Source organism: Rhipicephalus microplus, chromosome 10 (assembly GCF_043290135.1).
Source record: "Rhipicephalus microplus isolate Deutch F79 chromosome 10, USDA_Rmic, whole genome shotgun sequence".
NCBI lineage: Eukaryota > Metazoa > Arthropoda > Arachnida > Ixodida > Ixodidae > Rhipicephalus > Rhipicephalus microplus.
Window position 1 is genome coordinate 94,324,311 of NC_134709.1, and position 13,307 is coordinate 94,337,617.

At 52.3% G+C, this 13,307-nt stretch overlaps 1 protein-coding gene across 1 annotated transcript in view; it reads right to left on the minus strand.

The window, feature by feature from the left end:
• LOC142774803 (uncharacterized) overlaps positions 1-13,307 on the minus strand; it is a 60,342-nt gene that overhangs the window by 45,111 nt on the left and 1,924 nt on the right. Inside the window, exon 2 of the mRNA XM_075875891.1 lies at positions 12,967-13,167. Within this exon, the coding sequence (XP_075732006.1) occupies positions 12,967-13,158 (192 nt within the window). The 5' untranslated portion in view covers positions 13,159-13,167. The remainder of the gene's footprint in view (positions 1-12,966; positions 13,168-13,307) is intronic.

Consider the following 13,307-nt stretch of genomic DNA (forward strand, 5'->3'; position numbering starts at 1 on the left):
TCTCGGTTCTCAACGCCATCACATGATTGCTGAGAGAGTGTTAAGGGAGAGCCCACAGCGTCTTACGCAACCCGTTACACAGGCCATAACACACTAACACTTGAGCGCGTTTGGGCAACGCTTGGGACAGCTGATGCGCATGCGCAGTAAGGATCGTTACGCACATCGGATTGAACTCCGCCCCATAAGCTGCTTCGCATTCAAAAAAGTCACAGCTTTGCCGCAAAGGTGAAGCAATGAAAGCGATAGCAACAAATGGGAAGGTCACGCGCAGAATGGCAAGCAGATCGAAACCTGCCCCGCCGTGGTGGTCTAGTGGCTAAGGTACTCGGCTGCTGACCCACAGATTGTGGGATCGAATCCCGACTGCGGCGGCTGCATTACAAATGGAGGCGGAAATCCTGTAGGCCCGTGTGCTCAGATTTGGGTGCACGTTAAAGAGCCCCAGTTGGTCGAAATCTCCGGAGCCTTCTACTACGGCGTTTCTCATAATTATAAGTGACTTTGGGACGTTAAACCCCACATATCAATCAATCACACCGAAACATGCCCCGCGTTTTTCACGCACAAATGTTGCACGAGACGTACTCAGAGGTACAGATGAACGCGAATAAGCGCCTCAATTGTTACTTCGCTGCGTCTGAAAAGCGCGCCCTTTCGCAAATGGAGACTGTGCAATGATTGCAGGAATTTTTGTGCGCCCGGTAACTAAAACAGAATCGTTCCAGGGAAAGCCCGAGGCCAGCCAAAACTTACGTTCCTCCCCACCGCGAGAAAAGGGTGCACGAGGAAGCACCCAATCTCCTCCTCTCCGCGTGCCAAAGTACGCGTGGGAGATGAGAGGGCGCGCCGTCGCGTTGTGACGATGTGGCGATGAGCGCTCATTGCACCATCTCGCTGGTAATGCTGAAAACACGATAGTTCCCCCCGAGATGCCCGTCAACAGCAGTAAGTGGTAGATATAAATAGCTTGCCGTTTGTATGTTGAAAGAGGTGCTCCTCTGTGGCTCAGTGGTTAACGCCCCTCATTCACGATGCCGAGGTCCCACACTTGATTCGGCCTGCCGGAGTCTTTTTCTCGATTACTTTTCTTTCTTGCGATTACATATATTTAGATACGTATACATATACGGTGAGTGACGCCGATGCGGGTGGCAAAATCTAGCCGAGTGTGTCCATATTGCAACATTCATATCTATTGATAATATAGGTGGCGACGCGCGTGTGTGCCTGACGAGGAAGACGAAGAGTTGTCTCCGCTGGATCGCTGGTGAACCGGTTACGCCATTACCGCTGGTTTTGAATATATCTAGTCCCCAGCCTCGTCGTTGCGGCGTCTCTTCTTTTCCGTAACATATTTGGTGGAGGTGGAACGTTCCCCGTCTTCACCACGAAGCTTCGCATTGGCCGTACCGTTCAGTCTCCGGCCATGGCTACCAATGACAACAGCCCGTCAGCGTCTCCATCTGTAGCTCCAGCCACTACATACCTGACGATGCGCACCCCCCGTGATCTCGGTACATTCTCCGCACAACCTGGGCTTGACATTGACTACTGGCTCCGTATGTACGAGCGTGTTAGCCAGACACACCGATGGGACCCTACCATGATGCTCGCCAACGTAATATTTTACTTGGACGGCCCCCCATGGGTCTGGTTCGACGCCCATGAGACCAAGCGCACCAGCTGAGATACCTTCAAGGAGTGACTACGCGACACCTTTGGGGACCCGTCCGGTCGCCAAATGGAAGCGCGAAAAGAACTCGCCACTCGTGTGCAGTCCTCAACAGAGTCGTATGTCTCGTACATACAGGACGTGCTCACGTTGTGCCGAAAAGTCGACGAGCAAATGACAGAGTGACAAGGTGGGTCACATACTCAAGGGCATCGCGGACGACGCCTTCAATTTGCTCGTCCACACTAACGTCACGACCGTAGATATGACTATCAAGGAATGCCGCCGCTTCCAAATGGCCAAAAGCCGCCGTGTTCTGCCTCAATTTACGCGGCTACCAAACATGGCTGTCACACCCACCTGCATCGATCTCGGTGCCGCACCACCCATGCAGGACAGCGTGACACGAATAGTTCGGCGGGAGCTTGAGGCGCCAAGTCCGGCACCACTTCCTCCACATCCGCTCGACCATGGCACTACACAAACTCCTCCGGCGGTCTCCGTTATTCAAGCCGTCGTGAGGCAGGAAATTGTAAAGCTCGGTTTTCCTGTGGCCTGCTCTGTCTCCCGACCCGTCTCCAGACCGATGACAACAAATGCACCACGCCATGACTTACATTTTATTCCGCGATCCCGCAATTCAGTGGAATAGAAAACTGCAGACGACAAGCCGATCTGCTTCCGCTGCCACCGAGTTCACCATATCTCCCGCTACTGCCGCAGCACTTGGACGCCTTCAAACTGGAGCCCATTTTCCTCTACTCGACCATACGAGGACTTCCGTCGGTATTCGCCCAGTCGTGTGTACCCTTCTTCCGACGTCCCTAACAGCCGCTCCACTGCTCGTGCGTCGTCACCTCAACGCCGCCGTTCTCCATCGCCCCAACCACGCCGCTATCTGTCGCCGGTCAACTATGGATCCACTCGGACGGAAAACTAGATCATGCAGCTCCGGGAGGTAGTGCTCCATCACTTGCGACTGATCCAAATCCTCCGTTGACGCTCCCCACTAATACGAACATAATTGAGGTGTATGTGGACGGTATTTCTTTGACGGCGTTAGTGGATACCGGAGCTCAAGTGTCCATAATGAGTGCTCATCTGTGTCGCCTGCTCAAAAAAGTCCTCACGCCTGCAGCAACTAAAGCCCTCCGTGTCGCTAATGGTGGAACTGTGGCCATAACTGGAATGTGTACCGCTCGTGCTATAGTATTGCCAGCCGCCATGTCCCCGTTTTATTTACGGTGCTTTAAAATTGCCCGCACGAACTAATCTTCGGCATGGACTTCCTATCGACGCATTCTACCCTGACAGATTGTGCTGCCGGTACTCTCTGCCTAGAACTTCCTCTTCGCCCGGATTCTCACCCTGAACTGCCGAACAGCCTGTGCACCAACGACTTCTTCCGGATACCGCCTAAAGCTCTCACATTCGTCGAATTGGCAACACCCTCTCCCGTGCTCGACGGTGATTATATCGTGACGCCGATTACTGATGTTCTCCTGGTGCGTGACATTACTGTCCCACACTCCGTCGTAAGCATGGCCTCTAACCGAACATATTTACCTGTTATCAACTTCGGTTTCATAGAACCTGTGCTACCCCGAGGAATTTCGGTCGCCACGCTAAGGCCCTTAATTGACGACCGCGTTATCTGTTTTACGGCAGGCGTATGCCCCGAGCACCCACATAACTCGCAGGATGTCACGTGCCTCGATGCAACCTTACGCTCCACGATCGCCCCGGACCTCAAACCTGAGGAAGTTAACCGCGCTATGTCGCCTTCTGGCTTCATACCACGACATATTCGACATCGACAGCCGTCCACTCGGCCAGACTTCACTCGTCAAGCAGCGCCTTAATACAGGTGATTCTCATCCCATTCATCGGCGACCATGCCGGGTGTCTGCCACCGAGCGTAAAGTAATTCAACAAGAAGTCACCAAGATGTTAGCCAAAGGAATTATTGAACCTTCTTGAAGCTTTTAGGCGTCCCCCGTTGAGCTCGTTAAAAAGAAAGATGGCACGTGGCGCTTCTGCGTGGATTACCGTCATCTGAATAGAATCACGAAAAAGGACGTTTACCCTTTACTCCGCATCGATGACACTCTCGATTGTCTCCATGACGCCCGATACTTTTCTACAATAGACCTACGTTCCGGCTACTGGCAGATTTCTGTCCACGAAAAAGACCAAGAGAAGACTGCATTTGTAACTCCAGACGGCCTATATCAGTTCAAGGTTATGCCGTTTGAGCTATGCAACGCCCCAGCCACGTTCGAGCGCATGATGGACTCTCTGCTACAAGGGTTTAAATGGTCAACATGTCTTTGTTATCTCGACGATGTCGTTGTATATTCCCCAACATTTGAGACCCACCTTCAGCGTTTGTCAGCTATTCTCGACATATTCTGCACTACAGGCTGTTATGCCAGCGAGTCCTCGTCAAACGACCGTGCCTCTGAAAAAGGCAATCTGGGTCAGGGCCAGCCCGCAGTCTGCCTGGCGCGATCACCTCGACGGCGTGAACACGCGCGGCGCTCCTCTGGCCCACGTGCAGTGAGTCAGTTGCGCACGTGACAGCGAGCCGGCGTCCTCGTGTCAGGTGGTCTGACGCATGGCGCGGCGGCCCCATTGGCGGAATCTGCCCGGACGACCAGCGGCGCTTCTGATTGGACTTTTTGGTTGGACCCGGTGCAAATAAAAGAAGCCCTGCGGCGCGTCGCGATCGGCGGTCCTATGAGAGAGGAGGCCCCGTGTCGGAAAGCCGACATGTGTGTGAGTCGGCGGTCTTAGGCGAAAAGCTGACCTATGTGTTAGAGAGAAGAGCTCGGCTCTTCGAGTCTCTGTCGGCCCCAGTGCCGAAATTGTAACGCCTCTGTAAATATGCTGTACATAAACCTTGTTTAACTCACCGTCGTCTCGTCCGCTCGTCTTATCAGCTCTGCGCAGAAGCAGTCGCGAGCTGATAAACATACGCTACCAAACGGCTGGTGACCTTCCCGGCGGAGTTGAAAGCAGTGGCGCCTCCGGGGCCGAGTTGGCGTCGCCGTCTTTCGCAACAGTGGTGACTTCGGCGGGATCGGTCCGCCTACGCAACAGTGGTGGCAGCGGTGGGATCGGCCGGCGTCAGCGACATCGATGCGGTGAGTGCCTGATGTTTTCCCCTCAGTTCACCAGACTGCTCTAGCTCAGGTTGTAGTAGTTTAGAGAAGGGCTGTGTGAAGCATTAGAGTGAGCTTTGATCGTTTCAAGCAAAGTCGAAGTGCTTTGAAACCAAAGTTAATGCGGAGGGGGTAAACACGGGAGAGTGAAAAATTGCTTGCGCGTCTTGCTAGTTGACTTATAGTGGGTACGGCAAGTAAATTGTTAACAGGGGCAAACAGAAAGAGGCTAGTGTGAACGATGGAGAACCTTAAAGTGAAGGAACTCATCGAAATTTGTGAGGAACTCGGCATTACTTTGGGCCGTGCGAAACGAAAGCAAGCGATCCTTGAGATCATGAAGGATGAGGGAGTGTCGGCTGAGGAAGTCGATGAGGCCTGGGTGGATATTAAAGCACGCCGTGAGGAGGCTGAAAGGCGAGAAGTAGAAGCTCGCGAAGAAGCTGAAAGGCGCGAAGCTCGCGAAGAAGCTGAAAGGCGCGAAGCTCGCGAACGTGAAGAAGCTGAAAGGCGCGAAGCTCGCGAAGAAGCTGAAAGGCGCGAAGCTCGCGAACGGGAACAAGCTGAAAAGCGCGAAGCTCGCGAAGAAGCTGAAAGGCGCGAACGTCGCGAGGAGGCCGAGAGACAGGAGCGCCTTGAGATGAAACGAATAGAATTGGCAATCCTATAGTGTTCGCAGGCGCCTAGCGCAGCTTCTCCGACGATGCAGGTCAGCGGTATTAGAATTCGGGATCAACTGCCACCGTTCGTAGTAGGCGAGGACATGGCGAAGTACCTCGTCAAGTTTGAACACGTCTGTGAGCGAAATGCTTTGGAGCAGTCTCTTTGGGCGCGGAACCTGCTAGCTCTTCTTCCCGGCGAAGTGTCCGACGCGATAACTTGCTTGTCGAGGGAAGCGTTTGAGAGCTATGACGAGGTTAAGGAAGTGCTCTTGAGACGTTATAAGTTGTCACCCGAGGCTTTCAGGCAAAGGTTCCGGTATGCTGAAAAGGGGAATGAGTCACACGTTGACTTCGCGTTTCGTCTTAAAGCCGATTTGATTGAATGGCTCAAGGGCTAAGGTGTTTATGACGACCGCGATAAAGTGGTGGAATGCGTTGCATTGGAGCAATTCTACCGCTGCATCGAGGAGGATGTCAAACTTTGGCTGCAGGACAGACTTGGGGAAGTACAGTTAAATAAGGCAGCTGAGTTAGCTGAGGAGTATTATGCTCGCCGAAAGTTGCATAGCAGGGCAGTGCGCGTTGAAAAGGATGAAAGGAAAGATGGCTTTTCAAGGAAACCTGATCAACGGAAACCCGTTCCGCACCGTAATTTCAAAAAGGACCCGTCTCTTACGAAGGACAGTGTAGGGGAAGGGCAAACAGAAGCGGTGAAATCGAGTGAGGTTTCTACCACACAGGCATTTGAATCGGAAAACAGACGGAAGCCGCTAATCTGCTACAACTGTAAAAAGGAAGGGCACATCGCTAGAAACTGTCAGGAAAAGTTTGCCTTCGCAACGATCCGAGAATCAGAAAAAAACATTCGGTTGTTGGAGCCGTATCTCCAAGAAATTAGGGTCAATGAGAAAACGTGCCGAGCACTTAGAGACTCAGCGGCAACCATGGACGTTGTCCATTCTTCATTGGTGTCTCCGGATGACTTCACAGGAGAATGCGCGTGGATCAGGCAAGTCGCCGAGGAGCAGAGTGTTCGCTTACCAATCGCCACGGTTGTCATTGAAGGCCCGTTCGGTAAGCTTCGCACCGAAGCGGCTGTGTCTGCCGCGCTGAACGATCGTTTTCCTTATCTTTTCTCCAACAACTCGGAGCAGCTTCTCAAAGAGCAGGGCAAATCGTTCTTCCCCAACTTTGCGTGCATGGCCCTCACGCGATCGCAAGCGCGAAAGCTATCGCGGCAGCTTGATCTGGTTCCAGGCGGTGAACTCTCAAGTGACCTTGTCGGCGGGTCGACGGAACCCCAGAAAGGAAAGTTTCCGCATGAGTCATGTGAGCAGTCACGCGAGCGGCTTGTCGCCGACACGACCAGCGCGGTTTCCGGAGAAAGGGGAGACGACATGGCGCCATTGAATCAGAGCGAGAGGGCTGCAACGCTCTCGCCTGTAGCGGAAAGTTGGAGCGAGCTGCCGAGAGTTGATCGAGAGACGCTCATTCGAGAGCAGCGTGAGGATCTCTCGATTGAAGCGCTAGCGGAAAGCCAAATTGAAGCGCCAGTGGAAAGCCAGAAAAACGCGGCAAAAGTGCTGTCAAAGGAGCACTACGAGAAATCGGGGAAGAAGCGCGCTTTTGAAGTTGATAATCAGGTAACGCTGCTGCAGCCGTCCAAGAGTAACACGCTTGAGGTTGATTGGGAAGGGCCCGCAAAAGTAGTATCGAAGCTTTCTGATACCAATTGTGAAGAGAAATTAGGAAGGCGGCCGAACAAAATTTATCACAGTAACTTGAAAGCAGTCGTAAATTTACTCTTAAGTGCTTCAGAGGAAGAGGAAGCAGAAATTTTTAGTTCTAGTGAGGTAATCGAAAGGAGATCGAAAGTAATCTGGGAGCAGATAAACCTAGAGCCTAGCTTAAGTGAAGGAGGACCTGAGAAAGAGGACCTGAGAAAGATTGGTCCCGAGTTTGAAGACGTGTTTTCGGACTGCCCCGGAAACATGAGGGTGATCGAACACGATATCGAGCTAAGCGGTGAGGAGTCAATCCGTAGCAAGCCGTATCGTTGTTCCCCTGTGCAACGTCGAAAGTGTGAGCCGCTCTTGGTGCCGCATAGGTATCGTCGCCTAAAAGTGGCCGGTTACTGAAGTGGAGCATGTTGCTCCACAGCGCAACTTTGACGTTCGCTAAAAAAAAAAGGAAAGGTAAACGCTAATGCAGGTGCATTGAGCAGTGCGTTCCAGCTAGTAACTTCTCAACCTTTCGGTTTCTGGCTGGCGATTCGGGGCAAAATTTTGACCTCATCACGACCTGGGCTGAGCGCTCTCGTTCAGAGTGATCTCAAGGGGCCAACTTTATGTGGTATTCTAATTCGTTGCGTTGTTGTAATTGTGAAAAATTCAAGTTCTTACTTTAAGAGTCTTGTGTCCCACATGTGCCTCTTGATGTAGAGGGAACAAAATTCCGATAGACACGTAGATAGGTATATGTTGTACTATACTTTGTCTGGTGTTCTGTCGGGTGACCGAAGGCACTTGCGTGTGTCGTGTGTTGTCTGTTGTCGATCCGTTCTTGGCAAGTTGCAGAACCATCGACAAGTGCTGAAACCGAAGATGGTCAGAAGAGACGAGTGAAGCTGGTCAGCAAGTTGTGGCGACAAGCCAGTGGGGCTGGGATCCGTCGTCAAAATGGGATGTGTTCCCGGAACAGTCTGGAGCTGTAGTCTCCCCATGGCCCTGGAGGCGAACCTGGAGGGACCTGGCGAACGAGCGCACCTGACATCCGAGCCCCGTGGAAGCAGCTCGTCTTTCCGGTGCATTGTCTGGCGGCGGGGGTGCTGTTATGCCAGCGAGTCCTCGTCAAACGACCGTGCCTCTGAAAAAGGCAATCTGGGTCAGGGCCAGCCCGCAGTCTGCCTGGCGCGATCACCTCGACGGCGTGAACACGCGCGGCGCTCCTCTGGCCCACGTGCAGTGAGTCAGTTGCGCACGTGACAGCGAGCCGGCGTCCTCGTGTCAGGTGGTCTGACGCATGGCGCGGCGGCCCCATTGGCGGAATCTGCCCGGACGACCAGCGGCGCTTCTGATTGGACTTTTTGGTTGGACCCGGTGCAAATAAAAGAAGCCCTGCGGCGCGTCGCGATCGGCGGTCCTATGAGAGAGGAGGCCCCGTGTCGGAAAGCCGACATGTGTGTGAGTCGGCGGTCTTAGGCGAAAAGCTGACCTATGTGTTAGAGAGAAGAGCTCGGCTCTTCGAGTCTCTGTCGGCCCCAGTGCCGAAATTGTAACGCCTCTGTAAATATGCTGTACATAAACCTTGTTTAACTCACCGTCGTCTCGTCCGCTCGTCTTATCAGCTCTGCGCAGAAGCAGTCGCGAGCTGATAAACATACGCTACCAAACGGCTGGTGACCTTCCCGGCGGAGTTGAAAGCAGTGGCGCCTCCGGGGCCGTGTTGGCGTCGCCGTCTTTCGCAACAGTGGTGACTTCGGCGGGATCGGTCCGCCTACGCAACAAGGCCTTCAATTGAACTAGTCGAAGTGCCGCTTCGGATGCCGGCAAATTACATTGTTGGGCCACCTTGTCGACGCCTCTGGTGTGCAGCCAGACCCCGAGAATATGCGTGCAGTCACCATTTTCCTGTACCCCAGCCAGCCAAAGACGTCCGGAGTTTTGTAGGACTTTGCTCCTGTTTTTAGAAGGTTTGTGAAAGATTTCGCAACCATCGCTCGACCCCTCACAGAGCTTCTGAAGACGTCACATTTACATGCGGTACCGACCAAGCTGCTGCTTTTTTTCACCTAATAAAGCTACTGACGACTCTGCTCATATTGGCTCACTTTGACCCATTCTATCCGACGGAAGTTCAAACCGATGCTAGTGATCACGGAATCGGAGCCGTGTTAGCCCAACGCCAACGGGGACACGACCGAGTTGTCGCCTATGCTAGCCGCCTCCTCACAGCTGCTGAGCGCAACTATTCTATTACGGAGCGTGAATGTCTTGCTCTTGTTTGGGCAGTCTCAAAGTTCCGCCCATATTTATATGGCATTAATTTCTCTGTGATAACTGACCATCATGCGCGATGTTGGCTTACGTCACTGAAGGATCCTACTGGCCGGCTCGGGCGCTGGGCTCTGCGACTCCAACAGTATACCTACACGGTGACGTACAAGTCCAGACGCCTACATCAGGACGCAGACTGCCTGTCCCGCTACCCGGTCGCTGAGTCGAGCACTATGCCTGACACCGACACCGAGCCTTGCGTCTTTTCCCTTTCGCAAATGACATGCATCGGTGACGAGCAGTGCCATGATGCGTCCTTGCATGCTATCGTTGAGCGCCTCGAATCACCATCTTCTAGTCAGTCCCATCGCTCATTCGTGCTCCACGATGGTGTATCACATCGCCAAAATTTTGAGCCGAATGAACCGGCTCTACTGCTTGTCATTCCGTAATACCTTCGCTCGGAAGTTCTAAATGAACTTCATGACCTTCCGACTGCTGGTCACCTTGGTATGTCACGCACTTATGACCGAATACGCCGACGCTTCTTTTGGCCAGGGCTTGCACGCTCAGTCAGAAGATACGTTGCAGCTTGTCAGAAATGTCAGCGCCGCAAAACACTATCGACACTACCCACCGGACGCCTTCAACCATTTGATAGTATGTCAGAACCGTTCTTCGGCGTTGGCTTGGACCTACTTGGCCCTTTCTCCTTGTCTTCCTCGGGTAACAAGTGGGTAACCGGGGCCACCAACTACGCCACGTGTTATGCCATCACACGAGCTTTCCCAACAAGCTGCGCCACAGATGTCGCCGACTTCCTCCTCAAGGACGTGATTTTGCAACACGGAGCTCACGGTAGCTACTTACAGACCGTGGCCACACCTTTTTGTCGAAGATCATAGCCGACATCTTGCAGTCCTGTAAAACGAGACACAAGCTGACTACGTCATACCACGCGCAAACCAATGGACTCACGGAGCGTCTAAATCGAACTCTTACAGACATGCTCGCTAAGTATGTTTCTACCAACCACACCGACTGGGATCTCGCGTTGCCGTACGTCACATTTGCCTACAATTCTTCGCGCCATGACACTGCCGGTTACTCTCCATTTTTTCTGCTGTTTTGCCGAGAACCAACATTACCTCTAGACACCGTCATACCGTCCCCTGGAGTACTGACTAGTGAATATGCCATGGACGCTATCACTCGATCGGGCCACTCACGCACGCGAAATCACCCGTACTCGCCTTCTGACCTTCCAAGAAAAGCAACGGTGCTTGTATGACCAACGACACCGCGACGTACACTTTCCGCCCGGTTATTTGGTTCTGCTCTGGTCTCCGACCCGTCAAGTTGGCTTGCCAGAAAAACTGCTCACTCGCTACACAGGCACATACCTAGTCGTTCGTGTGGTTACTCCAGTCATCATCATCATCAGCCTGACTACGTCCACTGCAGGACAAAGGCATTTCCCATGTTCCGCCAGTTAACCCGGTCCTTTGCTTGCTGGTGCCAATTTATACCCGCAAACTTCTTAATCTCATTTTCCCACCTAACCTTCAATCTCCCCCTAACCCGCTTGCCTTCTCTGGGAATTCAGTTTGTTACTCTTAATGACCAGTGGTTATCCAGTCTACGCGCTACATGCCCGGTCTATGTTCATTTTCTCTTCTTGATTTCAACTATGATATCCTTAACCCCCGTTTGTTCCCTAATCCACTCTGCTCTCTTCTTGTCTCTTAAGGTTACACCTACCATTTTTCTTTCCATTGCTCGCTGCGTCGTCCTCAGTTTAAGCTTAACCTTTTTTGTAAGTCTCCAGGTTTCTGCTCCGTAGCTAAGTACCGGCAAGATAAAGCTGTTATATACCTTCCCCTTGAGGGATAGTGACAATCTACCTGTCATAATTTGAGAGTGCTTGCCAAATGTGCTCCACCCCATTCTTATTCTTCTAGTTACTTCAATCTCGTGGTTCGGCTCCGTGATTATTACCTGCCCTAAGTAGGTTACTCCTGTAACATATGAAATTCGTCCTGTCAGCCCGTCGCCTTCATGTGCCCAACAGGCTACCGATATTGTACATGTTGCGCGATTGAAGCCCTACAATTCTCCTAGTGACGTTGACATTTAGATGCGCCGAGACGGCGCTTGTGCCGCCGGGGTTATGCTACATGCATGTGTATTGATATTCTAGGGGGCGACGCGCGTGTGTCTGACGAGGAAGACGAAGAGTTGCCTCCTCTCGATCGCTGGTGAACCGGTTACGCCATTACCGCTGGTTTTGAATATATATATGTAATCCCCTGCCTCCTCGTTACGGCGTCTCTTCTTTTCCGTAACAATATAATTGCTATCTCAATAAAAAACAACTCTCAGTCAAGTGAACATAATGGTGACAAAATTATTTTCCACGGATCACTGGCATACGCTCTCTGGTATTGGCCTAGCAGACTACGCGTGAGTGCCTTGATCAAGTAGCCGCGAACGACCCATGCCTTTGAAATGAGCTGGGGACCCAGAACGACAAATGCTTCACAATTCTCGTTTGCAAGTTTTCATTACACTTTAAACATTGTGAATACAGCCGCAAACTGAACCGTATAGCAGCTTCGAATGTAGCAGTGGCCTTCATTTGCGTGAGAGACGACGTGACTGACAGTGGTTCCACTCTGGTGGCGGCGTCTGGCGGCTAACTGAACTGAAACTGACCGACGACTGATGGTTGTAAACAAGTGGGCAGAACTCGGCAGCCGCTGTTGTCGGCCGACCAATGGTGGCACAAAGTGGGGCCCTGATTGGCAATCAATATCGCTGCTTATTATTTGGCTAAGTCGTTCAGCCAACGGTCGGCACGCTTTTGTCCGGGAAATTGTCTTCACCCGATGCTTGGGCGAGCAAACATGGTCCATTGTTGCGTCATGCTTTGCTACCTACCACACCAGCCATATTTCACATTGCATGATGTCTGTGGGTGAAATTTTGTTTTTCTACACCATGCGCATTATTTGTGGGTTAGCGTAAAGGTTTTGTCTGAGGGTTCAGCTTCGGCTGCCACTAAAATGCACAAAATTATTTGTGCAATATTATTTAATAAACTGTGTACCACTTACCATCTACAAGGTTGGAATATACGGCCTTTGGACTGTGTTGGCAGTGAAAGGTCGGCCCGTGTGAGGCTACTAACCAAAATCGCCCTCGGCCAAAACTTGATGACCAAGCTTGGGTCATGAACGGCTAGGTCAGCCATGCTTGTTGGGCCAGCAGAGAGCCAAGGTTTTTTTCAGTGGGGAAAAGCCGCTCTAACGCCGATGGCCGCTTCACATAGCACTCCGTTCCTTCACCCTGGCACCGAAAAAATGCGCTGCCCTAGTTGAAGAATTACTGAAATGATGGTTACAGTGTACTAGAACCTTATGTTCCGAGGGGCCCGTCTGGAAGCCGGCGTTGGGAGGCCGCGAGCTCACCCGGCTTTCCTCGGGCGTCGTCACAGAGACGTCTGTGCGGGAAGGCCTAGGCGTCGGCGGACGGCCCACGACCGTCTTCAGCTTGAGCGGGTCCACCTCCGGGTCCAAGTCGGTAGTGATGACGCACTGCTTGCCGTCATCGAACGACACCGAGCGGCACTGCCGGCCTGGATGGGGCTCGTGCATGGCCATATCGGAGTCCTGCAGCATGATGTAACGCTGCCATTTCGAACAGTAGTGTGGCTTAACCACATACGTCAAGTCATGCCACAATGTCAAACATCAGAGACAATCCTGATTGTCGTCAGCCCTTTTCCTTGAGAATATATACCTCCTAGTGA